This window comes from Eulemur rufifrons, chromosome 8 (genome assembly GCF_041146395.1).
Source record: "Eulemur rufifrons isolate Redbay chromosome 8, OSU_ERuf_1, whole genome shotgun sequence".
NCBI lineage: Eukaryota > Metazoa > Chordata > Mammalia > Primates > Lemuridae > Eulemur > Eulemur rufifrons.
This window is the reverse complement of record NC_090990.1, coordinates 103,437,426-103,464,149: the sequence shown is the minus strand read 5'-3', so window position 1 is coordinate 103,464,149 and position 26,724 is coordinate 103,437,426. Positions and strand designations below refer to the sequence as shown.

The 26,724-nt window shown below is 41.9% G+C and overlaps 1 protein-coding gene and 2 pseudogenes across 5 annotated transcripts in view; 1 reads left to right on the top strand and 2 right to left on the bottom strand.

Moving 5' to 3' along the window:
- TUFT1 (tuftelin 1) overlaps window positions 1-26,724 on the top strand; it is a 40,897-nt gene that overhangs the window by 1,011 nt on the left and 13,162 nt on the right. Inside the window, exons 1-6 of one of the 5 annotated variants that reach the window (XM_069478789.1) lie at window positions 20,270-20,380; window positions 20,594-20,668; window positions 21,074-21,175; window positions 22,192-22,278; window positions 22,824-22,913; window positions 24,480-24,545. In XM_069478789.1, the coding sequence (XP_069334890.1) occupies window positions 20,309-20,380; window positions 20,594-20,668; window positions 21,074-21,175; window positions 22,192-22,278; window positions 22,824-22,913; window positions 24,480-24,545 (492 nt within the window). In that variant the 5' untranslated portion in view covers window positions 20,270-20,308. Of the gene's footprint in view, window positions 1-20,269; window positions 20,381-20,593; window positions 20,669-21,073; window positions 21,176-22,191; window positions 22,279-22,823; window positions 22,914-24,479; window positions 24,546-26,724 lie in introns of those variants that run through there. The other 4 variants (XM_069478785.1, XM_069478786.1, XM_069478787.1 and 1 more) reach the window with 4 other exon arrangements.
- On the bottom strand, window positions 2,513-2,605 carry LOC138391109 (U6 spliceosomal RNA; annotated as a pseudogene).
- Window positions 15,978-16,558, bottom strand: LOC138390009 (large ribosomal subunit protein uL6 pseudogene; annotated as a pseudogene).

Below are 26,724 nucleotides of genomic sequence, written 5' to 3'. Positions count from 1 at the left end.
CCTCTCCAGAGGCAGAGGAGGGTAATTTGTGGCTGAGTGTTTCTAGGCTCTGCTGGGGAACGTAACCCACATAGGAGTGTACTATTTCATCGATTTCCAGGCTATTGTGGGTGAGTGAAATGGGAGCCAAAGTGATGGGGAGTTTGTATCACCCCCACCTCCCACCCCATCTGATTCCCTTGCCCTCTGCCTGTCTCAGCATGCCCCCGAGGTAGAGCTAACCCAGCTGCAGCTGGATTATGGCTCTTCTTCAAAGAATATTTGTAGAATAGGTACTTATTTCAAATTTAAAGTACAAATGGCCTTTTAATTTTGCTCACAGACCCCTCTCCATTTCTGCCCATGCTATGAGTGTTTCTGCCACATTACAATCCAGGTCTTGCTGCTGCCCAACACCGGTTGCCCAACCCCCAGTCATCTGTAGCCTGCCACTCTCCCACCTATGGGACCCTGAAGAGATGGAAAAAATCCATCCCTTACTGTGTCAGCCCCAAGTCCTACTTTCTCTCTCTCTCTTTCTTTTTCTTTTCTTTCTTTCAAGATGAGGGTCTTACCATGTTGCTCAGGCTGGAGTGCAACGGCTGTTTACAGGCGTGATCGTAGTGCACTACAGCCTCAAACTCCTGGGCTGGAGCCATCCTTCTGCGTCAGCCTCCTGAGTAGCTGGGACTACAGGCATGCGCCACTGCTGGCTTCCTGCTCCATGTTCTTGCTCACTGTTTTGGAATGGTTGGAGGAAAATGGTGTGAGATAAAGGAGAGGGATGTTCGGGCTTTGTTTTGCTTACTGTAGTAAAGAGATCCAGAGAGAAGTCTAAGACCAGGCATGGGCAGTGTTGAGAATGAATCGCCACTCTCTGCTATTTCTTGATGTTTTGGCTGCTTGTCTGATGGGGCAGAAAGAGTAAGTAAGAAAATAGTGAACAAGGAATTCAGATAGTCTCCAGCCATAGATTAATTTGAAGCTAACCAGAGACCCCTAGAGCAAGGGGGAGACAGAAATTCCCTCTTATTCCTTTTTTTCTAAGCTGAACTTGAGACTTATTTTACTCCAAAGCTTGGAATGAAGTAATCATTGCCCTGATCTAATCTTGGAGACATTCCTGGGCCCTTAAATAGGGGGAGGAAATGGTAAACAATCAATCAGTCAGGAGGCAGGCTTTGTCCCAGATTCCTCTCCTCTGAACCAGCCTGCAGACAGAATTTGGCTCTGGACTGTCCCCAGGAACCTGTCATATATTCACACACTAAAGAGTGCTCAGTGCATGTGCAAAATGAGTGAGTGAATAAATACACGAACAGATGTTTCCTCTGGAGTCAGCTAGACAGTTGCACTGATTGGTATCATAGTGGGAGTCAGGAACCTTGGGTTCTGCTTCCCCACCAGCCAGGCCCTGTGCCTTAGTACAGCACATATGGACATGGAAATATGGTTAATATACACTCTGCATTTTTTTAAATTTTATGTTTTAGATTCTTTTCTAGAGACAGGATCTCACACAGTTGTCTAGGCTGGAGTGCAATGGTAGCTCACTGCAGCCTCGAACTCCAGTGATCCTCCCTCCTCAGCCTCGGCAGATAGCTGGGACTACTGGCATGCACCATCACACCTGGTTAATTTCTTAATTTTTTGTAGAGTCAGGGTCTTGCTATGTTGCGTAGGCCTGTCTGAAAGCCCTGGTGGGTTGTTTCTATTGGAGGCAGATGCAGCAGGCATAAGGAGCCAGTGTTTTTCAAAACTACAGACTGTAACCACTAGTGGGTCTGAAATCAGCTTAGTGAGTGGGAACCAGCATAAACAAAGGAGTAGAATTAACATTCTCACAGTGTTAATGAGTGTAGACATTTGTGACAACACTTCTGTTTCGGTTACATATATGTGTGTGTACATATTATATGTGTGTGTTTACTGGATTGTGATGTAAAATGTATTTCTGAGTTTGAAAAAGTTTGCAAGCCACTATAGTAATTTATACTGGCAAATAAAAGAACAAATAAATATCAAATTCATTTTTATTAGACATTTCCATTAATATCCTTTGGTTATAATCTCCAGCTAACTTAAGCAGAAGAGTAATTTATTAGAAGGAAATGAGGCAGCTTGCAGAATTTAAGGGAAAGCTTAAAAAGATCTGACTGAGGGAGTCCTGGGGCCTGGGTCGGTGGAAGGAACTAGTGGAGGCTTTCTATTGCCTGGTGAATTGGTTCTGGCTGTTTTAGGTCTTTTTGCCATTCTGCTCAAGATTCCAGGGAGAGGGTGCCATTGCCCCTTAGCCCCCACTTGGCCAGGGCAGAGTTCCTTGATGGACAGGCCCACCAGATTACCAGTCAAGGAGGAAGATTCTCCAAAGTAAGACCCAAGTGTCTCCAGTGGAGGGGAATGGAAGCTGTGTGGCAAAAGAACAGATGTCCATGATATTAGACTTTGGCATGGATGATCTCTGATCCATTCCTTCCTTCTTTCCTTCCTTCCTTCCTTCCCTTTCTTCTTAAATCACTTTTTAATCAAAGGATTAAATATGCATAATTAAAAAATTTTAAATATGGCCATGTTAATCTTCTCTGTATCATTCCAATTTTAGTATATGTGCTGCTGAAGTGAGCACATATGTGCATAATTTTAAATAGATTTAATAATATCAGAAGGCTTTTAAAACAAAATGGTACCCTCCTCCAAGTTCTGCTCCATGGAAGTAACCACTCTCAACCCTTTTAGCTGTTTTGTCTGGTGTTTACCTCTGTGTTTCTAAATAATATGTTCATAGTGATATTTCTTGATTTATCAGTTTTAGACATTTATTGACTTCCTATTGTAGGAATTATAGGAAGATTTATACTCCTACCTCTTACATGCTCCCTTCCCATTCTCTCAGTGCAATCGTATGTCAGTTTTTAGCTAAACTATGGTTTCTGCTGATAGCATTGTGGTTAAGAGCATGGCTCTGAGAATCTGACTAAGGTGGACTCTAGTCAGGGCTTCGACATTTGCTTTGTCCAAGATCACTTTGGTAAATTACTTAATTTCTTCATTCTCAGTTTCCTCATCTGTAAAACATGGATAATAATTGTACCCTTCTCATAAGGTTGTTGTGAAGATTAAATGAGATAATACGCATGACACATGAAGCACTGTGCACGTGGTAAGTGCTCAGAGGTTAGCTATTATTTTCCATTTGCTCTTAGCTTAGACTAGACCATTTTAACCTCTGAGCACCCAGCCAAGGGATGGACAAAGAGTCTGGAGACTCTGGTTTGATCAAGGTTTGCTTCTTCTCTATGTTGATATTTGTTTATTCCTATCTGTTTCTTTCCCTTTCGTTGATGGTCCAGGTCCCTGTGCCAGTGGGAGCCCCAAGGGTAAGAGGGGACCTGTAGATAGACACAGGGCAAAATCCTAACTCAGCCAGGACTGGTCCCAGACAGGGTGATGGTCAGGGTTCATTTTTGGCATCCCTCTCTGGGCACCTTTCCTCCTCTTTCTTTTTCTAACCTCATGGCCAAGGCAGCTATTGTCCTCTGCTGCTCTAGACTCTTGGAAAAGGGGATTTTCTTTAATTAATCTCTCAGTGTTACTCTTCCTTAGAATATTTGCTTTTTTTTTCATTCTCTCTATGGTTATTTATTTTTATTTTTGGATTTGTCTTGGCCAGAGAGGTTCCCTAAACAGCTGAGAGGATTTGGAATTTTTTCATCAGCTGCAGTCCGAACCCTTGTCTTTATGTGGAATAGGCGATATTCCTTTAGGACCTTAGAAGCTGAAGTAGTTTAACACCAAGTCTTTCCTGAGCCCCATTCTTTTTTTTGTTTGTTTAAACTAAAGCTATGATTTATTAAAGGCTTACCATGAGATTCACATAATTTTTATAACAGATTTATTGAGATATAATTCATATACCATAAGATTCACTCATTTAAAGTATATAATTCAATGGTTTTTAGTATATTCGTGGAGTTGTACAGTCATCAATAAATCAATTTTAGAACATTTTCATCATCTTATAAAGAAATCCTGGCCCATTAGCAGTCACTCCCCATTTTCCCCCAATCTCCCTGGCCCTAGGCAACCACTAGTCTACTTTCTTTTTCTATAGGTTTACCTATTCTGGACATTTCATATAAATGTAATCATGTAATACGTGATCCTTCTTTTATTAGAAGAATAATAATGTGGCTTCTTTTATTAGCATGATGTTTTTAAGGTTCATCCATGTTGTAACATGAATCAGTACTTCATTCCTTCTTATGGCTGAATAATAGTCCATTGTATAGATGTATTATCATAGATAAGTTCATCATGGATGATTTGGGTTGTTTCTACTTTTTGGCTATTATGGATAATGCTGCTATGAACTTTGGTGTACAAGTTTTTGTGTGGACCTCTGTTTTCATTTCTCTTGGAGAGAAATACCTAGGAGTGGAATTGCTGGGTCAGAATATTTGCACTTTAAAAGAAAATTCATCTGGAGTCACTGCTGCTTATTCCAAAGGAATGAACGCATTCTAAAATGATGGAAGTCCTGGTTCCGTGACACCTGGGTGGGGAAGAAACTCTTGGGCAGAGGAACCATTCAAGTTTGGTGACTGCCTGTTCCTTCCACTCATGATACTTGCCCTAACTCAGCCCTTAAATTCCTCCTCACACCATTCCATCTCTCCCATTTAGTGCCAGGTTCTTACTTTGAGGAGCACTGCAGCTGATGTCTCCAAGCCTGCCAGGACTTTGGGGAATGCTGGGCTCTGCCAGAGGAGGAAGGAGCAGGGAGGATCTGAGAGAGGAGGGTTACCTAATCACCAGGCATTTGGCACTAACATGTGCCCATACTTCTCCGGGGTGGAGGGGCGTGTGCACCCAGATGGTTTCGGTTCCAGACACGTGTGCTCAGAGCAGGTGGGACTAGCTTCCTAGCCTGCTGTTAATTATGATACGTGTTTCTTTGGGTCACAATGCATAGTCTTGTGAAATACCCTTGTTTCCTAGGGGTTGGGAGGGTTTAGTTGGGGGAATAGGTATGTGCCAGGAGGGCTGGTGGCCCAGATTTAAACCTGGCCAATAGAGGCGTGAAGAGGAGAGAATATAGCGTACGATGGAGATGGCTCGATGAAGGAAGAAAAAGGAAATGGTCTTCCAGGGTCTGGGGCACAAAAGCACAAATCACAAAGCAGCTTAGTCAGAGACTAGAGCTGGCAGAGTCACTTGTGTCAGCCCTTTGAGGGGAGAGGGCACTGAGGAACTTGTCCTTTCATTCCAGGCTGACTGGTCACCAGGCAGATGTCTGGCAGAGAGACTGGCTTAGCAAAAGGGTGTCCCCTTCGGAGTTGGGTTCAGGAGCCTACTCCCTTCTACAGACACACTCTCACTGCCAGGCCCCAGTGTTTGCGTTTGCTAGGGCTCCAGGTGATGAGAAGGGCTGCCCATTTAGGGTGCCACCCAAATGCCTTTTCTTGTTTCACCTCCCAGTCACCCTGGTCAGCCCTCTGCATAGAGCTTGTCCAGCCCATGCCTCTGGGTAGGTAGCCAGATAAAAACCAAACACCTGTTTTGTTGGCTAATCTGTGGGGAGGAAAAAAGGGAGTGATTCTTTGTGTCATACTCTACAAAGGGCCATCTCTGGCCTAGAGAGCACTGCCGAAGGCAGGAGCAAGGACCTGAAACCTTCGAGCTGAGCAGGTCGGGAGTCTCACCCAGGAGAGGCACCCAAGCATCCCATCTGGCTCTCCTCTTTGACTTTATGGGCCTCTCCTCACCCTGATCTCTTGGGAACCATTGCTACAAGGGGCTGGCTATTCCCATTTCTTAGACTGGGGAAATTGAAGTGGCTGTTCCTGCAGTAGCTTGAGAGACCATGCACATTTGAGGTAGGAGAGGACACGGGATTTAGGGACAAAGTGATGGAGGAGGGGATACAGGGTGAAGGAGAATTAAGGTTGTGGGTTTGCAGCTTGGGCAATCTCCACTTCCCTTACTTTCTCTTAGAAAAAATCTACACTTGACCCTCACCCATCACCCAGTCCTGTGGCCCCTTTAGAAGCCTGGGAGTGAGAGCTGGGGACATAGGCATTTCCCTATTCACATGAGCCTGTAGTGTGAGAACCTCACCTCCCTCTTTATCTCCAGGGCCTCCCTGTTTATCTTCCTATCTCTTCTCCTTTAGTGTCTTGATCTCTAACCCCTCAGCTATGTGTTTACCCGCTCCCTGCTTGGAGGAGTGAGTCACCACTGCAGGTTTGTTTGAACAGAGTGATGAGTCTGCCTGTAATTGGGAGGTAGCTGGGCTTCTCCCCGAGAATGTTTATGAGGTTAGAGGCCGCTTACCTTGTGATTAGCCCTGCTTCTTCCCCCCCCACCCCCACTCCACTTCTCCTCTTGCCTGTTAGAGTCCCCAGTGGAGACCACCCTGGCAGACATTTCTGGGGCATTCCTAGAGTTCCCTGGAGCCTGCTCACAGCCCTGAGGTCACTCCAGCTCTGGAAAACAAAATCACCAAGCAGAGAGGAACCCCAGGTTCCCTCCTTGGCTCTGGGTTGGGGCTGTGGGGTGAGATTTGTGGCCTTGTTAACTAGATTGCATTCCTTGGTTCTAGAGGATGAGGTGCCAGAGAGAGCCCTAGATTTTTCACCAGCTCTATTTAGACAATTTACTTCATCCACCCTCTTCCCTTGCAGACTTGGTAGAGCTACTTGGGAAAGTAATGCTGCCTGACCTTTGTGAAGTGATTTATGGTTTGCAAAGCACTTTCACATTGTTCCTATGCGTCTACCTACAATGTCGGCAGGGTTGGCACTATCACCCCCATTTTACAGGTAGAAAACTGAGGCCCAGAGAGATTAAGTAGTTTGCTCAGGGATTAATGGGTGTCATTCAGGACTCAGACATCCTGCGTCCAACTCTAAGTTTAGTACTTTTTCTTTCCTTCTCTTTATTTATGTGTTTTATTATAGGAGTGTTGCACAAATACATTTTTGTTGCTGAAGTTTAAAATACTATAAGTATACGGTATAAAAGTTCCTTCGCTTACCTACCCTTCTTCACTTTAGTGTATGTTAATTTAAAAATGCCATGTGGCATGCTAGTTAAGAACCTAGACTAGAGCCACAGGGATTGGGTTTGAATCTGAGCTCTGCCCCTTACTAGTTGTGTGACCTTGGACAAGATAGTTAACGTCTGTGCCTCAGTTTTCCCATCTATAAAATGGGGATGTAGATAATATTAATAGTACCTACTATATAGTATTTTTGTGAGGATAAATGAGTTAGTATTAAATATTGCATGTAAGGCACTTAGAACAGGGCCGGCCGGGCGCGGTGGCTCACGCCTGTAATCCTAGCACTCTGGGAGGCCGAGGTGGGCGGATCGTTTGAGCTCAGGAGTTCGAGACCAGCCTGAGCAAGAGCGAGACCCCATCTCTACTAAAAATAGAAAGAAATTATATGGACAGCTAAAAATATATATAGAAAAAAAAAATTAGCCGGGCATGGTGGTGCATGCCTGTAGTCCCAGCTACTCGGGAGGCTGAGACAGGAGGATCGCTTGAGCTCAGGAGTTTTAGGTTGCTGTGAGCTAGGCTGACGCCATGGTACTCACTCTAGCCTGGGCAACAGAGTGAGACTCTGTCTCAAAAAAAAAAAAAAAAAAAAAAAAAAAAGAACAGGGCCCAAGAGGGCTCTACACACTAGTCATTCCTATAACTAGAGTTGGCAATTACCAGTATTATGAACGTGTGTGTGTGTGTGTGTGTGTGTGTGTATATATATGTACTTCAGTAAATGAGAAGGGCAAGGCATGGTGGCTCAAACCTGTAATCCCAGCACTTTCGGAGGCCGAGGCGGGAGGCTCTCTTGAGCCCAGGAGTTTGAGACCAGCCTAAGCAAGAGCAAGACCGGTCTTTACAGAAAATAGAAAAATTAGCGGGACATGGTGGTGCATGCTTGTAGTCCCAGCTACTGGGGAGGCTGAGGCAGGAGGATTGCTTGAGCTCAGGAATTTGAGGTTGCAGCGAGTTATGATGATGCCACTGCACTCTAGTAAGGGCAACAAAGTGAGACCCTGTCTCAAATAAAGGAAGAAACAAGTACTGCAGAAGCTCCCTCATGTCCCCTTCTAGTTTCTACCTATCCTCCACCCTCAAGGGTAACCATTATCCTGACTTCTAATGTTAGTTTTGCTTATTTTTATACTTCTTATGTAAGTGGAATCATACAGCATATTTGTCTGGATTCTTTTGCTTGACATTTTTGTGAGGTTCACCAATGCTGCATGTACAGTAGTTCATTCTTTTTGATCGTTGTTCCATTGTATGAATATATCGCAATTTATCCACTCTGCTGTTGATGAACATTTGGGTAATTTCTGGTTTGGGGCTATTATGAAAAATGCTGCTATGAACTTTCTGGTATATGTTTTCATGGGGAACATGTGTATGTGTTGAGGGTGAAGGAAAAGCTTCCCCTTCACCCACTGAAGGTTCACTTAAAATCACTGACAAAAGGCAGACTAACGGGAGAAAAGACATACAAACTTATTTGATCATAGTTTTACATGACATGGAGCCTTTAGAATGAAGACCCAAAGATACAGGGAAAACAGTCCATTTTTATGCTTAGGTTCAACAAAGTAGGAACAGCTATGTAGAACTATGATTGGACAAAAAGGGTATGCTAATGGACTGAGTGGGGAAACCCAGCAAGGCCTGTCTGTCCAGATTTTTCTTGGCCTCTGTGTGCAGCATTGCTTCCTTCTGGGTGTGGAGCAGGACCCTCTCTGGAGTAGGGGTCTTATGAATTACAAAAAGGTAGGTCAGATGATTTATTTATGGCCAGTTTTCTAGAGAAGCAGCGGGGAAGGGAGAGGGCAGGAAAAGTTAGAGTAATATTTTTAGGTTTTATGGCTGGCTTTGGGGAAAGTGGGTCGGGTTTCTATGACCTGCCTTGGGGAGGAAGGATTCTAGTTTCTATGGCTAGCCTTGGGGGGAAATGAGACGCCAGAGAAAGGAGAGCAGGACAAAGACAAAAGCTTTTGCTTCTGAGACCTTCATTTTGGGGTATCATTTTCTGAGACCCTGTATATGCTTTCTGTTGGGTAGAATAAATAGGAGTAGAATGCCACGTCCTAGAGTATGCATATGTTCATCCATATGCATATGGACAGTGTTCCGAAGCGATTGTGATAATGAGCAGTCCCACCTTCAGTTTGTGAGAGTTTCAGTTGTTCCACATGCCCGGGACACTTGGCATTTTTTTGTCCTTTTCTTTTTTTCTTTTTTTTTTAATGGATAAATACTTCTTTTATTTAGGGAGGCAGGGCACAAAAATACCTACTTCCAGGTACCAGATCCATCTAAACAGAAAATAGCCTTGCAGTTGCCCTTTCCATTTTAGTCATTCTGATACTTTGTGGTATTGTCTTGTGGTCTTAGTTTCTAGTTCTTTGATGATGCCTAATGAAGGTGAACCCTTGTCATGTGTTTGTTTATTGACCATTTCTTAATGATGTATCTGTTGAAGTCTTCTGCTCATTTTTTTATTGGGCTGTATTTCTGTCTGTTTCTCTTTCTCTAAATATGCTTTTTAAAAAAAATTTCAATATATTTAGGGGGTACAAGTGGAGTTTTGTTACATGGATATGTTGTATAGTGGTGAAGTCTAGGCTTTAGGTGTATCTATCACCTGAATAGTGTACATTGTACTCAATAGGTGTAAGTAAATATTTTATCTCGAAATAATTTTAGATTTATAAAAAAATTGCAAAGAGCATACAGACAACTCTTGTATACTCTTCACTCAGTTTCCCTGAGTGTTGGCACCTTACATTACCGTGGTACATTTGTCACAACTAAGAAATTAATGTTGGTACAATGCTGTTAACTAAATTGTAGACTTTATTTAGATTTCACCAGTTTTTCCACTAATATTCTTTTTCTGATCCAGGATCCAGTCCAGGATACCATATTGTGTTTAGTCTTTTTGTTTTGTTGGAATGTTTTATATATTCTTGATATCTTTTGTCAGATATATGTATAGTGAATTTCGTCTCTTAGTAGTGTCTTTTGATGAACAAAAGTTCCAAATTTTAATACAGCCCAATTTGTCAATTTTTCATTTTTATGGGAAAGATTTTTTTGTGCCATGTTTAAGAAAATTTTTGCCTTTGCCAAGATGTTTTCCTATAAAATCTTTATTTTACTTTATACATTTAAATCTACAGTCTACTTGGAATGATTTTTTAATTAAATTCTCATTTTATTTTATTATTTTTTTTATTTCATCTTATTGTTATGGGGGATACAGAATTGCAGGTTACATACGTTGCCCATGTACCGCCTTTCCCCCCAAGTCAGAGCTCCAGGCGTGTCTGATCCCCAGCTAGTGCGCATTGCACCCATCATGTAGGTATATATCCTTCCCTTCCCCACCTCCCCCTTCCCGAGTCAGCACCTTCAAGCGTTACCATTCCCCAAACGGTGCGCAATGCACTCATTGTGTAGGCATACACCCATCCCCTTATTTTATTTTTTAATTGACATAAAATTGAACATGTTTATGGATCATATAGTGATATTTGGATACATATAATATACAGTGATCAGATCAGGGAAATTACCATAATATCTGTCATCTCAAACATTTATCATTTCTTTGTGTTGAGAACTTCAATATCCTCCTTCTAGTGATTGAAGTTATATATTGTTAACTATAGTCATCATACAGTACTATAGAACACTAGGACTTATTCCTCCTTTCTAGCTATAATTTTGATATCCTTTAACAAATCTCTCCCTATCACCCCTCCCCCTGCACTTCCTAGCCTCTAGTATCCTCTGTCCTATTTTTTACTTCTATGACATGAACTCTTTTTAGCTTCCACATATGAATGTGAATATATGGGGTCTAAATTTTTGTTCCTGGCTTATTTAACTTATCACAGTGTACTCTGGTTCAATCCATGTTGCAGCAAATAACAGAATTTCATCTTTTTTTTAATGACTGAATAGTATTCTGTTGTGTATACGTACCACATTTTCTCTATTCATTCATCTGTGGTTGGGATCCTATGTTGGTTTGGTATCTTGGCTATTGTGGATAGAGCTGCAATAATTGAAGGTGCAGATGTCTCTTCAATGTACTGATTTCCTTTCCTTTGGATGAAGGCCCAGTCGTGGGGCTGCTGGGTCATACGGTAGCTCCATTTGTGGTTTTATGAGAAACCTCCATACTGTTCTCCATTGTGGCCGTACTAGATTACAGTCCCACAAACAGAGTATAAGAGTTCCCTTTTCTCTGCATCCTTGCCAAGAATTGTTAATTTCTGTCATTTTGATAATAGTCATCCTAACTGGGGTGAGATGATACTTCACGTGGTTTTGTTTGCATTTCCTAGATAATAAGTGATGTTGAGCATTTTTTTGTATATTTGCTGGCCATTTGTATGTCTTCTTTTGGGAAATGTCTGTTCAGATCATTTGCCCATTTTTTAAATAGATTGTTTATTTTTTGCTATTGAGATGTTTGCATTCCTTGCATATTCTATATATTAATCTCCTCCCAGATGAATAATTTGCAAATATTTTCTCCCATTTTGTAGTTGCCTTTTCACTCTGTTGACTGTTTCTATTGCTGTGCAGATTTTTAGCTTGATATAATCCCATTTGTTTATTTTTACATTTTTACCCTTTTTTTTAAAAATTTCAGAATATTACAGGGGTAGAAATGATGTTTGTGTATCAATTCCACAATTGATTGTGTGAGGTAGGAGTTAATATACATTTTTTTTTTTTTTTTTTTTTTTTGAGACAGAGTCTCACTCTGTTGCCCAGGCTAGAGTGAGTGCCGTGGCGTTAGCCTAGCTCACAGCAACTGAGCTCAAGCGATCCTCCTGTCTCAGCCTCCCGAGTAGCTGGGACTACAGGCATGCGCCACCATGCCCGGCTAATTTTTTCTATATATATTTTTAGCTGTCCATATAATTTCTTTCTATTTTTTTAGTAGAGGTGGGGTCTTGCTCTTGCTCAGGCTGGTCTCGAACTCCTGAGCTCAAACGATCCGCCCACCTCGGCCTCCCAGAGTACTAGGATTACAGGCGTGAGCCACCGCGCCCGGCCTAATATACATTTTTTTCTCAACAAGGCATTTTTACTTTAACCTGTAGGCATATGGAGTCATTAAAATATTTTGAAGAGGAGCATTATGTCAAATTTAGAGGAACTGATAATTTTGTGTGACTACTTATGTTGGTCACTATTTTCTCACTTAGCCGTCACGCTACCATCTTACCAACTGAAAAACTAAAGCTGAGGGAGAGTAGTGTCAACCTATACAGCAAATGGAAAACCAGAGCCCACGTCTGAGCCAAGGTCTACCTGTTCCAAGTGCTGTCCTTTTTCTGCGAGGGTGAGAGAAAGGTTGGGCTTGAGGGGCAGTGAACCAGGCAATAAATCTAGTGGTTATGTAGGTACTGTTGTATATCATCGCATTCTATCAAAATGAAAGATATATGCTAAGATAAAAATATATATATAAGAAAAAAAGAAATTGAAAACAACTTATGTGGGGTTAGGTTGAGTAAATTAGTTTAATCTATAAAATAGAGTACTAGTAGCCATTAAAAGTCAATTTTGAAGAATATTTACTGTGAGGGAAATTAATGATAAAATGATAAAATGTTAAAAGGGAAAAAACACAAATATATAACTGTGTATAATAGTATACCTTTAAAAATATGCATAGAAAAATTATAAGGAATACATTATTTTAATGGACTATTTCTGGGTGGTAGGATTATAAATGCTTATTTTCTTCATTATTTTCTTCAGTTTTTGTCCCTGAAAATGCTTCAAAGAATATTAATTACTTTTAAAAAAAGGTAATTATAGATTCACATGCAGTTAAATGAAATAATAGAAATTTCAAGTACTCCTTACTCACTTTCCCCCGTGGTAACATCTTGTTAAACCATAGTACCCCGTCACAACCAGGATTTTTTTTTTTTTTTTTGAGACAGAGTCTCACTCTGTTGCTCCAGCTAAAGTGCACTGGTTTCATAACTCACTGCAACCTCCAACTCCTGGGCTCAAGTGATCCTCCTTCCCTCCCTCCCAGGGTTAGGCTAGCTTCATAAAATGAATTGGGAAATGTTCCCTCCTCCTCTGTTTCCTGGATGAAATTATGTAGAATTGGAAAAAAAAAAAAAAAAGAAATTATGTAGAATTGGTGCCAATTCTTTAAACATTAGGTAGAATTCTGCAGTGGAACCATCTGGGCCTGGAGGTTTTCTTTAGAGTTCTAAAATTATGAATTTAATTTCCTTATTAGTTATAAGGTTATTCAGATTACCTGTTTCATATTGGGAGAGTTGTAGTTTGTGTTTTTTAAGGAATAGGCCAATGAATCTAAATTGATAAATTTATGTTCATAGAGTTGTTGATAATGTCTGCCACCTTATCCTTTTGATGTCTGCAGGATCTATAAAATATCTCATTTCAATCCTCATATTGGTAATTTATGTGTTTCTCTTTTATTTTTTGTCAGTCTTGCTAGGGTTTGTCAATTTTATTAATCTTTTCCAAGATCTTTGTTTCACTGATTTTTCTTTATTTTTCTGTGTTAAATATCATTCATTTCTGCTATTTTTATGAGACAGAGGCTCCCTCTGTTGCCCAGGCTAGAGTGCCGTGGCATGAGCCTAGCTCACAGCAACCTTAAAATCCTGGGCTCAAGGGATCTTCCTGCTCTAGCCTCCCAATTAGCTGGGACTACAGGTGCATGCCACCACAGCCAGCTAATTTTTTCTATTTTTAGTTGCCCATCTAATTTCTTTTCTTTTCTTTTCTTTTTTTTTTTTTTTTTTTCTATTTTTAGTAGAGATGGGGTCTCGGTCTTGCTCAGGATGGTCTTGAACTCCTGAGCTCAAGAGATCCTCCTGCCTTAGCCTCCCAGAGTGCTAGGATTACAGGTGTGAACCACTGTGCCAGCCTGCTATTATCTTTATTATTTCCTTCCTCCTGCTTGCTTTAGGTTTAGTTTGTTCTTCTTTTTCTTGGTTCTTGAAATGGGAGCTTAAATTATTGCTTTGAGACTGCCCTGTTTTCTTTCTTTTTTTTAAAATTTTTAACCTGCGCGGGGATACCCCATTGGATTTCAAACTGTTTTCTAATGTATACATTTAGTGCTATAAATTTCCCTCATAGAACTTCTTTAGCTGTGTCCCACAAAGTTTGATATTTTGTATTTTTATTTTCATTTAGTTCAATGATTTTTTAATTTGCCTTGAGACTTCGTCTTTGACCCAAGGATTATTTAGAAGTGTGTTGCTTAGTTTCCTAATGTTTGGAAAATTTCCTGTTCTCTCTCTGATTCCTTTCTAGTTTGATTCCATTATAGTTAGATAACATATGGTTTCAATTTTGAGTTTGTTGAGGTTTGTTTTATGACCCAGATTATGGTCTATCTTAGTATATGTTCTGTAGATGCATGAAAAGAATGTGTATTTTGCTGTTGTTGGTTGGAGTGTTCTATAAATGTTAATTAGATTCTGTTGGTTGATGGTGTTGTTGAGTTCTTATATATCCTTGCTGATTTTTTGTCCAGTTGTTATCAATTTTTGAGTGATAGGTGTTGAAGTCTCCAAATATAATTGTAGATTCGTATATTTCTGCTTTGAGTTCTATCAATTTTTAACTTCACATTTTTCAGCTTGTTTGATGCATATTCTTTTGGAATTGCTATGTCTTCTTTGTGGATTGATTCTTTTATCATTATGTAATGTCCCTTTCTGTCTCTGGTAATTTTGTTTTACTCTGAAGTCTACTTTATCTGATACTAATGTAACCACTCATACTTTCCTTTGATTAATGTATACATAATGTATGTTTCTCTACCCTTTTACTTTCAACCTGCCTGTATCTTTATATTTGAAGTATGTTTTTTGTAGACAGCATATATGGAGTCATTTTTAAGAAACTCATTCTGCCAGTCTGTTTTTTTAAATATACAGAGTCTGTTTCATTTCCTACATTCCAAAAAATTAAAAACTAAGTAGGATAGTATAATGAACCCATATTTTCCAATTCCAACAATTATTAATTCTTAAGTAATCTTACTTGACCTACAACTCCATTTAGTGCCTACCACAACCCCACCTCAGGTATTTCTAAGCAAATTATTTCACCCAAATTTCTTAAGAACTTAACAAAATAGTCATCAAACAGATTAACTCCTCAATATCATATATTCAATTGGTGCATCTGAATCAAGAGCTAAATAAGATCCATACGTTCCAACTGGTTGCTACCTCTCTTTTACTTTTTCTTGCTTAATTTTTCTGATAAAGACTTCGAACATACCTTACTACTTTCAAGGTATTCATCAGGCTTTCCTCATGGACTGGATGTATAGTAAGAGAAATCAAGATTGAACATTAAATTTTGCCTTAAGGGCCAGGCGCAGTGGCTCACACCTGTAATCCTAGCACTCTGGGAGGCTGAGGCAGGAGGATCGCTTGAGGTCAGGAGTTCGAGATCAGCCTGAGCAAGAGCGAGACCCCCGCCTCTACTAAAAAAATAGAAAGAAATGATCTGGACAGCTAAAAATACATAGAAAAAAATTAGCCGGGCATGGTGGCACATGCCTGTAGTCCCAGCTACTCGGGAGGCTGAGGTAGAAGGATCGCCTGAACCCAGGAATTTGAGGTTGCTGTGAGCTAGGCTGACGCTGCCACACTCTAGCCTGGGCAACAGAGTGAGACTCTGTCTCAAAAAAAAAAAAAAAAAAATTTTGCCATAATCATTCCTGTTCTATTCCTTCTGCATTGTTCTTAGTTCACTAGAGTTTATTCCTGAACTATTTACTTGCCAAGTAGTTAAAAGGAATAATCAGCTTAAGGAAAAAGTCCCAAATCAATATGTCTTTTATTACATCATTAAATTTGTAAATAGGTCTTAGGAATCATCTGGCATCATCTTGATGGATCAGGACAACTCTTAGATCTTATTTATCAGCCTGCTAAACTGTTCCTTTTTCAGAGACATAGATACCATCCAAAATTTTTCGGATATCCTTGTTTTTAACTGTTGTGGCTTGCTGAATCAAAGCAGCTGAATTTGAACCAAGCCTAATGTCCTTTCCTTCAAGGATTAACTCATCTTTCTGGGCTTGAGATACTGAACAAGCAACACCTGGCCTTATCTGAACCCTGTGGATGTATTTTGTAGCCAAGAAATTTCGTATTTCAACAAGAGATCCATTGTCTTGGATAATGACATTGATGGGAAAGTGAGCATACACAGACCTCATCTTGTAATTTGGAAGCCCAGTGTGACATCCTTGATCGTGCTCTGTGCATGACTACAAGTAGTGCGAACAGTAGCCAGCTCCTTTCTATTTCCCCACCATTTGTCAACCTGGAGCCTCTTCTTTCTCTTTCCAAGGAGACTGAGTTCTACATTGATGTGATTGAAGTCCCTCGGCAGGGTTCATCTGGGACTCTTCACAGTAACTGTACATCCCTTAAGAGTGATGTCGATATTTTCTGGAATGTTGACAGTCTGATTGCTGAGAATGGTCTCCATTCTCACAGTAGATGGGTCAAAACCAATCGCTGCTTTTTTAATTAGTATATTTAGACCACTGATATTTAATGTAATTATTGGTATGGTAAGTCTGCCATTTTCTTTTTGTATTTTGTTTGTTCTCTGCTTTTCATTTCTCTGCTTTCTTTTTCTTGCCTTCCTGTGGGTTACTTGAACACTTTTTAGGATTCCATTTTGATTCATTTATAGTATTTTTGAATGTTATCTCTTTGTATAGCCTTTTTAATGGTTGCTCTAGGTATTACATAACTTATAGTCTACTGGTGGTGTCATCAGTTTGCGTGAAGAAGAGAAACCTTTCCTTCCTTTTACCTTCTCCCATTTATAGCATTAAATGTTTAATGTTATAATATTATATATTATTTAAATATACAATATTTAAATATTTATTCTGCATACATTTAGAACATCAGTATTATAATTTTAGCTTCAATCATCAAACATAACTTGAAAACCTAAGAGAAGGGAACTCCATTGTATTTACCCATCTTTTTTCTGTTTCTTTCTTCACAATATTTCAAGTTGCTTTTTTTTTAAATTGTTTCCTTTCTATTTAGAGAATTTTTTAGCCATTCTTTAGTGTAGATTCTGCTGGTGAGAGATTCTCTTGGTTTCCCTTTTTCTGAGAATGTCTTGATTTTCCCCTCATTCCTGAAGGATATTTTCTCTTGTTTTAGAATTCTGAATTGACAGTCCTTTTTTTCAGCACTTGAAAAATATTGTACCACTTTCTTCTGGCCTCTGTCATTTCTGAGGAGAAATCTACTGTTATTCAAATTGTTCCCACCCCCCTCGTCCCCAAAGTGTCATTTGTCTCTGCTTTCAAGATTTTTTCTTTGTCTTTAGTTATCAGAAGTTTAATTGTGATGTATCATGGCATGAATTTTGTGTTATTCTATTTGGGATTTGCTTGGTTTCTTGAATCTGTAGGTTTCTGTCTTTTGCTAAATTTGGAAAGTTTTCAGTCATTATTTCTTTAAATACTTTTTCAACTCACCCTCTTTCTCCTCTTTGTCTGGGATTCTGATGACATGAATGAATGGGATAATCTCTCAGTGCGCCAACCCAGCCTAGTTGTCTGTGCTCTTTCATTTGGAATGCCTGAGTTTATGAAATAAACCAGGCTTGACCTTCATTGTCTAATAATTCCTTTGTTCTGACTAAGAGATGTCCACGCTTTTCCTAGCTGCCTCCAGGTATGGGGAGATTGTATTTTAATCCAAAGTGCATGTTTTAATCAAAGTATGTCCTGGTAAAAAAGAGTTGGCAGTCATTTTGGCTATTTTGAAATCATTTCCTCTTCTTTTTTTTTATAATGTTCTCTTAACCTAGATGTTATGGAACATTCACTGTGCATTTAGAAAATACTGTGCTAAAAGGCTGAGGCAGGCCAGGTGCGGTGGCTCACGCCTGTAATCCTAGCACTCTGGGAGGCCGAGGCGGGAGGTTCGTTTGAGCTCAGGAGTTCGAGACCAGCCTGAGCAAGAGTGACACCCCGTCTCTACTAAAAATAGAAAGAAATTAGTTGGACAACTAAAAATATGTAGAAAAAAGTAGCTAGGCATGGTGGCACATGCCTGTAGTCCCAGCTACTTGGGAGGCTGAGGCAGGAGGATGGCTTGAGCCCAGGAGTTTGAGGTTGCTGTGAGCTAGGCTGATGCCACGGCACTCTAGCCCGGGCAACAGAGTGAGACCCTGTCTCTAAATGAATGAATGAATGAATGAATGAATATGGCTGAGGCCGACAGCAGCCCTCAAGGAGTTAACAACTGGGAGGGGTAATTCCTCATGGAACACAAATAACTGAGAGGCAGATGCCATAGGAGGCCCTGTGCTGTTGAGGGAGCTCAGGGTGGGAAAATGTGTCTTCCACAGGATGCAGGGATAGCAGCATGGTAGATGTGGCACCCAAACGTGAACTCTTGAGGGACTTGCAGATGCCACGGGCGAAAATAGGAAGAAAGAATATTCAAGGTACAGGACATGATGGCAACAAAGGCACTGAGGTTCGAAAGCACAGGATGTATTGGGTGGGAAGCAGTGAGGGACAGTAGCAAGAGAGGTGAGTTGACCCAGACCATGGAGAGCTCTGTGTGCCACACTAAGGATCTGGCTTTTATTTCGTAGGAATTAAGTGTTTTTGTAAAACCAGCTACTTTGCTAGGATTGGGAAGGCTTAAGAGCCATTTGGCTGTCTTTCCTAAATTTGGGTTCATTCCAAGCAGTGGGAGGAGGCTAACATTTGAGTGCCTCCCTCCTCTGTGGCAGGGAGTTACCTCCATGTATTTTCAATTAATCTTCACCCCCCCCCCCCCCCGCATTTGTATGGTAGTATTCCCACTTTACAGGTGCGAACACCAAGAGTTAAGTATCTGATCAAAAACTGATTTCTTCTCTACCAAGTTGTAAGGTTGTCTTCTGCAGATATTTGGAAGGTTAGGAGGGTTCCTTAAAACCTGTATGGGTAGGATGGCATTGATGCTCCTGGGCCTCGAGGCAGAGGATGACCAGATGGCCTCAACGTCACTCTTCCTTGGGTAGCCCAGCACCCATCTTCCCTTTATTGCCTGGAAGAGGCTTATACTCCACCGTCATGCTGTCACAGAATGGAATCTGGAAGGCACCTGAAAGATACTTAGTCTGGCCCCTTATTTTTCCAGTGGGAACTAGAGGACCCAGATCGCTAAGCCCCTCATTCACCTCCACATATAAATTATTGGGAAGGGCCGGGCGCGGTGGCTCACGCCTGTAATCCTAGCACTCTGGGAGACCGAGGCGGGCGGATTGTTTGAGCTCAGGAGTTCGAGACCAGCCTGAGCAAGAGCGAGACCCCGTCTCTACTAAAAATAGAGAGAAATTATATGGACAGCTAAAAATATATATAGAAAAAATTAGCTGGGTATGGTGGCGCATGCCTGTAGTCCCAGCTACTCGGGAGGCTGAGGCAGGAGGATTGCTTGAGCCCAGGAGTTGGAGGTTGCTGTGAGCTAGGCTGATGCCACGGCACTCTAGCCCAGGCAACAGAGTGAGACTCTGTCTCAAAAAAATAATAAATAAATAAATTATTGAGAAGGTTTGCTCCACTCTGCCTTGCTAGCTCTCTGTCAATGTTGTTGTCTTCCCAGATCTCTAGGCCCCCACTTCTCCCTCTTGCCACGTGTTTTTCCTTTCAGGTTTTTTCTTTTCCCCACAAGGTGTTTTAGCTTTTATTTTTTGCGGGGTAGGGTATCACCCTGTCACTGAGGCTGGAGCGCAGTGTAACCTCGAACCTCACTGTAACCTCGAACGCCTAGGCTTAAGTGATCCTCCTGCCTCAGCCTCCTGAGTAGTTGGGACTACAGGGCACACCACCACAGCTGGCTAATTTTTAAATTTTTTGTAGAGACAGGGTCTCTCTGTGTTGCCCAGGCTGGTCTTGAACTCCTGTCCTCACAAAGTGCTAGAATTACAGGTGTAAGCCACCACACCCAGCCTATCCTTTGAAATTAGGTTGATCTCTAGATAAATATCTATTATCTTACCTGCTTTCACTTGGATAATTTCTGTCTGTGTGGCTCATACAAATGGGAGTTTGAATTCAAATATTTTCCTATAGTTTGATTCAGGAAGAATATACTAGTCTTGTAAAGTGCATCAGTAATTTCCTGGCTGGTTGTCAGGAGCAGAAATTCTGGATTGGGCACGACCAGTCCAGGGGTGACCTCTCCACAGCTGGGGGAAGGGGAGTCCATGCAATGTGCTCCCTGTAATCTGAGAACCCGGGTAGCCCTGTGGGCGCTGTGCAGAGCAGTGAGCTGTGTGGTCTCTGGCGCAGTGGAAAGGGAACTGTCAGATGGCCCCAGAGACATCCCAACACCTGATAGTGGGCGAGCTAACACCGTCTCTGTGGACCTCAGTTTTCCTCGTCTGTGAGGTGGTGATGACACGACCCACTCCACAGGGTTGGTAGAAGCGCACCTGCACTTGTAGACTGTAAAGGTAAAGGGTTTTTGTTGCTGTCATTGTCATTATTAGGGCAGCGTGGACATTTTCAGGCTGACTCTCCAGAGTGAACTGACAGGGGATGAACTTGAACACATAGCCCAGAAGGTATTGAGGTTTCTGGTGGGGCGAGGCCCCCTCCCCTCACCAGTTCTCCCTCCTTGCTGCTGACTCCTCCCCCCATGCTGCCTGGAGCCATCTCTGCTGTCGCAAGCTTGGGAGCATCTCCTTTCAGAAATACCAGCTGACCTCAGCATTGCGCACTGCTTTGGAGGATGGGGAGACCCCCCACTAAAATTAAAACTAACCTGCGATTTCTGCTAATATTCCTCGTCTGGGGTTCTTGCTGCTGTGTGGCTTCTGTTAGAGCTTCTGAAATGAATTTTTGGAGGGGAAAACCAGACTAACTCCTCAAGTCTTCTGAGAAGCAGGTCTTTTGCGTTGGTCGAGATGTTGGAGTTCTGGGCTGGCCATGTGGTTTCTGAGCCATCTCTCTCTGTGTTTCTCTGCTAGGCGGGCAGGAAGACCTATGCCATGGTGTCCGGCCGCTCAACTGGTCATTCTCTGGCCTCAGAACTGGTGGAGTCCAATGATGGACACGAGGAGATCATTAAGGTAAACTGAGTTCACCACCTTTCTCCCTCCTCTCGTTCTCCCTGTGGGTACATGAGAGGGAGCAGCTGCCGTTGCCAAAGGAAGCTTGTGGTTTGACTGGAAGGAACCAGACCTGAGATACTAGTTCTTTGCCATCTCCTGGAAATATCCTAAGACTTTCCAGGAGACTATAATCTGCCCATAGTGACTCTGGTACAATCTGGCTGTGGGCATGGGGATGGATGGATGACCTTACTAGGTGCCTGTCCACTGGCCATGTTTTGCTGCTGGAGGTTGTAGAGAGAGGTGGGAGGTGTGCTTATGGAACTTATTTTTAAAAATGAGAACATTTTTTAATTTCTTTAAAAAAAAAAAAAAACCAGCTTTTTGAGATATAATTCATACCATATAATTGACCCAGTGAAAGTACACTCATGCTGCAGAATGATATTTCAGTCAATGATGGACCACGTATATGGTGGTGGTCGTCCCATAACCATATTTTTACTGTACTTTTTCTATGTTTAGATATGTTTAGAGACACAAATACTTACCATTGTGTTACAGTTGTGTTACAGTATTCAGTACAGTAAAATACTGTACAGGTTTACAGGCTGGGAACAACAGGCTATACCACACAGCCCAGGTGTGTAGTAGGCTATACTATCTGGGTTTGTGTAAGTGCATTTGTTTGCATCACAGATTTGCCTAATGACACATTTCTCAGGATATATCCCTGTCATTAGGTGATGCATGTGACTGTATTTGTATGTTTATGCCTATATCACTATATATCATTTAGCTAAATTTATTGCATTAGGATAAATTTCCAGAAGTAGATTTGCTAAATCAAAGAGTAAATATATTTCTGAGTCTTCTGATCTGAATCACCAAATTGCTACCCAGTAAATTGATGGTAACAATTTAGCCTCCTACCAGCATTGTATGAAGCTGGTAGGAGGCTTCATACAATGTTTTTGTGGAATTAATTTAATTTGAGGTTTCTTAACTAAATAGTGTTATCTTCCTTTTTTCAGGTGTACTTGAAGGGGAGGTCTGGAGACAAGATGATCCACGAGAAGAATATTAACCAGCTGAAGAGTGAGGTCCAGTACATCCAGGAGGTGGGTGCCCCTTCCCTCTGAAGGAGTGCTTGGGTTATTTCTCTAAACCTCACATTTTTTTTGGCTTCCTTATTTTTAAGGATTCTGGTTTTTTCCCCTTCTGTTCCCTTTATGTCTCTGAAGTGCCACCATGCCCTCCCATGTGTCAAATATCATTTTTGACCCTTTGTACCCAATCCATTCATCCACAGATACTTATGAAGTACCATGTGCCTAGCACTGTCCCCCAGCCATATTATCTAAAATATGAGCCACCTTTCCCAGCATTTCCTAACCCTCTTCCTGGCTCATTTTTCTCCGTGGCATGTCTTACCATATAACATATTACATGCTTTACTTGTTGGTCTGTTGTGTTGTGTGTCTCCCCAACTAGACTGTTGGCCATAGCCCCACTCGACCAGGGTCCCTCCTTCCTTCCCGCAGCCAGTACTTAGAACAGCACCTGACTCACAGTAGTATGGGCTGGGGACAGACACAAAGGTGGGGGAGTTGGTGTGCTCCCTTTCCAGGCCCTAAAGCTCAAGTTTCTTGCCCTCCCCTCCCAGGCCAGGAACTGCCTGCAGAAGCTCCGGGAGGATATAAGTAGCAAGCTTGACAGGGATCCCGGAGAGTCTCTCCATCGACAGGAGATACAGGTAATAGGAAATAGCCCCTGGTTGGGTCCCCACTGAGGAGGCGGGGTTGTGCCAGGCAGTCCCATGTACCAGTTACGTGGTGTGTGCTGAATCTAGCACCGCTGCCAAGAGTGGAGAAAATCTAGGCATGCTGGCTTCTCTGAACACTCACGATCTAGAGTTAGGGCCCTGCGGCAGGTGGGCTCTTGCACTTACATGTGTCAGCCTGTGTATAAGTACACCTGATCCTAACACACTGTACACAATGGAATTTTATAATGAATGATCATCAGTTATTGGCACAGCCTCTTATCTATAAGGGTTCTGTGATCGATCTTCTTGTAATTCAGAGTTTTATAAAGCAGTCTCCCCTAAATCCAAACTTCTCATAAGTTGATCTTGCTTAATTTGGGTGATACCTGTGCTGTAAACTGAAGTCTTTGTCTTGCTTCTTCCTGGCCTGTTATTAATCTGTGTATATAACTATTAATATATCTAACCTGGGATGGGAAGCTCCTCGAGGTTAGGGGTTCCCCCACAGGCCCGCCGCCCCACGGTCTGGGATGTAGGAGGCATCAGTAAATATTTGTTAGACTGAATAGATTGGATAAATCCTTTCTGGGGTGGAGAATCCTGGGATCGTGCTTTTCAGCTTTTCCAAAATTTGAGGACAGAAATGTCCTCAGGAGAGCAGCGACTTCCCCTGCTGCTCCTTTAGATTCTGAGCCGTATTTCCTTCATCTGCATTTCAGTTTGGGCGGGGTGGACTTTGTCCAGCAGTCCCTGCCTTCGTTCCCGTGGAGGGAGCAGTGGCCCAGCAGCTGGTGCCAGACAGTTCTTCTTTGTCTTGGGCATGCACTAGGCTTGCGAGGGACATTCCCTAATTTATTTTTCTGTGGCTGAAGGTAGGACTTTCAGCGCCTGAGCTCACATGTGGCTGGTGGGAGATGCTTTGTCAGGTGGTGGAAGAGCGTAATGTGCTCAGAGACTGGCCCCAAAGTCCAGGCCCCGTGTTTACACAAATCAGCCATCATATGATGAATAATCAGGCATTGGTTTGGAAAGAATTGTGACAAAAGCAGCTTCCCCTTGTCATTTATGCTTTGTCAATCCTTGTCAGGATCCCCGGGGGCAAGGGAAACTGTTTGTTATAGGCAGTTGCCTGTGTTCCCCTGGCTGGGAGGTTATGGGCTCCACGCATTTTCCAACCTGCTGAGAGGTTTTAGCCTGAGGCTTCTTTCATCCTCCTTACAGGGTGAGGGCACTTCTTTTCAGGGCCACACATTTCTCCACCTCCTCCGGTTTCTGTGTTCCCAGGAAGCACCGGAAGTCTTCTTCCCTTTCCCTTCCCTGCCTTGCCTTCCTCTCTCCTTCTTTCCCTTTCTCCTTCCTTCCTTCCTCCCTTTGCTCTTTCTCCTCCTCCTCCCTCCCTCTCTCCCTTCCTTTTTTCTCTCCTTTTCTCCCCTTTCTTCTTCCTTCCTCCCTCCTCTCCTCCCTCTTTCTAAGATTTGAGTCTTAGGAGAATAATATTTTGAAGCTGATTGCTTGGAACTGTTTTAACTACCAGTTTTATTTTTCTTTGAACAGGTGGTTCTAGAAAAGCCAAATGGCTTTAGTCAGAGTCCGACAACCCTGTACAGCAGCCCACCTGAGGTAGGTGACAGAGGGGACACCATGGTGACTCTGCTTAGCCAGGGCCAGACCTCCTCTTCCCTGATCCCTTTCTTTGTTTATTGCTCCCTCGAGTGCTCTCTCTCTCTCTCACTAAATACAAGAGTAATACTTGATGTAAAAATTCAAACAATAGAGAAATATGAAAAGTGGAAATTCCCCTTCCCCAGTCCCAGTCCTGGGAGGTATCTGCTGTTAGCAGACTGAAGTGGGTGGTCCTTCACAAGCAGACTCCTCAGCCTCGGCTGCCCCCTGGAATGGCCTTCGAGCTTTACAGGAGATCATGCCGGTCCCAACCCCAGGGATAGTAATTCTGAGGTGTGGCCTGGGCATCAGGACTTTTAAAAGCTCTTTAGGTGATACTACTGTTTAACCAAAGTTGAGTACCAATATTCTAGAGTGTTTTTCTGTACACAGACAACCATATTTAAATACCATATTATATATGTTATTATATATACACATACCATATATACGCACATATATATGTATATAATACACATATACTTTTCACAGATAACAAGGTCATGGTAAATGCATTATTCCTTGCTTTTTTAAATTTTTTAAACTGAAGAATGTAATTATAGTTGTCTTTCCATACTAGTACATATAGATCTAAATCAATCTTTTGAATAACTGCTTAGTATTTCCTTCCATGGCTGTACTTTAAAAAAATAATGTTTGTTACTATATACTATATATAGCATTTCTTTCTTTCTTTTCTTTTTTTTTTTTTTTTTTTTTGAGACAGAGTATTGCTCTGTTGCTTGGGCTAGAGTGCTGTGACATCAGCCTAGCTCACAGCAACCTCAAACTCCTGGGCTCAAGCAATCCTCTTGCCTCAGCCTCCCGGGTAGCTGGGACTATAGGCATAAGCCATGACACCCAGCTAATTTTTTCTATTTTTCGTAGAGAGGGGGTCTCGCTCTTGCTCAGGCTGGTCTTGAATTCCTGAACTCAAACGATCCTCTCACCTTGGCCTCCCAGAGTGCTAGGATTACAGGCGTGAGCCACCACGCCCGGCCTGTATTTGTTTTTTCTTCGGTTGGGTATTTTTTTTGCATTGGATGTTTTTGACTCTCAAGTATAGGATTGACTCAGACTCATCTATTAGTTCTCAGCACGTCATCCTCATGAGTGCCCTCAAGGCCTCCCACTGGTTTTAATTTTTCTTTTTTTTTGCCTCTTTTCCTACCTCCCCCAAGAGGCACTAACCCTAATGAATTCAGTATATGACTTTAAATAAGCCTGCAAAATGTTTTCAGTTTACAAGATGGGCTTGTGCTGTATCTTTTTTCTGCTTTTTCTTCTTTTACACAGCAGCATGTTTTTAGTGGTTTATTTAATACATTGCTGTATTAAAATCGAATTTTTGTTTCTACTTCCCTCATGTAGTTTTTTTTTTTTTTTTTTTGAGACAGAGTCTCACTCTGTTGCCCAGGCTAGAGTGCCGTGGTATCAGCCTAGCTCACAGCAACCTCCAACTCCTGGGCTCCAGTGATCCTACTGCCTCAGCCTCCCGAGTAGCTGGGATTACAGGCATGTGCCACCATGCCTGGCTAATTTTTTCTGTATGTATTTTTAGTTGTTCATATAATTTCTTTCTAATTTAGTAGAGACGGGGTCTCGCTCTTGCTCAGGCTGGTCTCGAACTCCTGAGCTCAAACGATCCTCCCACCTCGGCCTCCCAGAGTGCTAGGATTACAGGCGTGAGCCACCGCGCCCGGCCCCTCATCTAGTTTTATCTCTCTTTTTTGTCACTTCATATTATATCATATGATGAAATAATATTTTCATGAAAGTGTTCCATGTCATTAAATAGTCTTATGAGAACACCATTTGAAATAAATACATAATAGATGTGTTCCAGGAGCCTTTAAAGCATTTTTCACCTGCTCAGTGGCTTAGGTGAGGCCATAGGGGATTTGATCAGATAACTTGTGGATGTCTAGATTTAGAATGTCATGATTCTAGCCCCTCTTCAGATGTGCAGTTTGGATTTTCCCATTCCCTTGAATCACCACATTTGGCAAATATGTTGTTGGCAACAAATTATATTAATAATAACACCTGGTAATATGTGTTTAGCCTCTTTCTTCTGACAAGCTCAAAGCCCTGCCAGATATTATCTTGGCTATTTTTAAGGCAGCCTGTAAGGCAG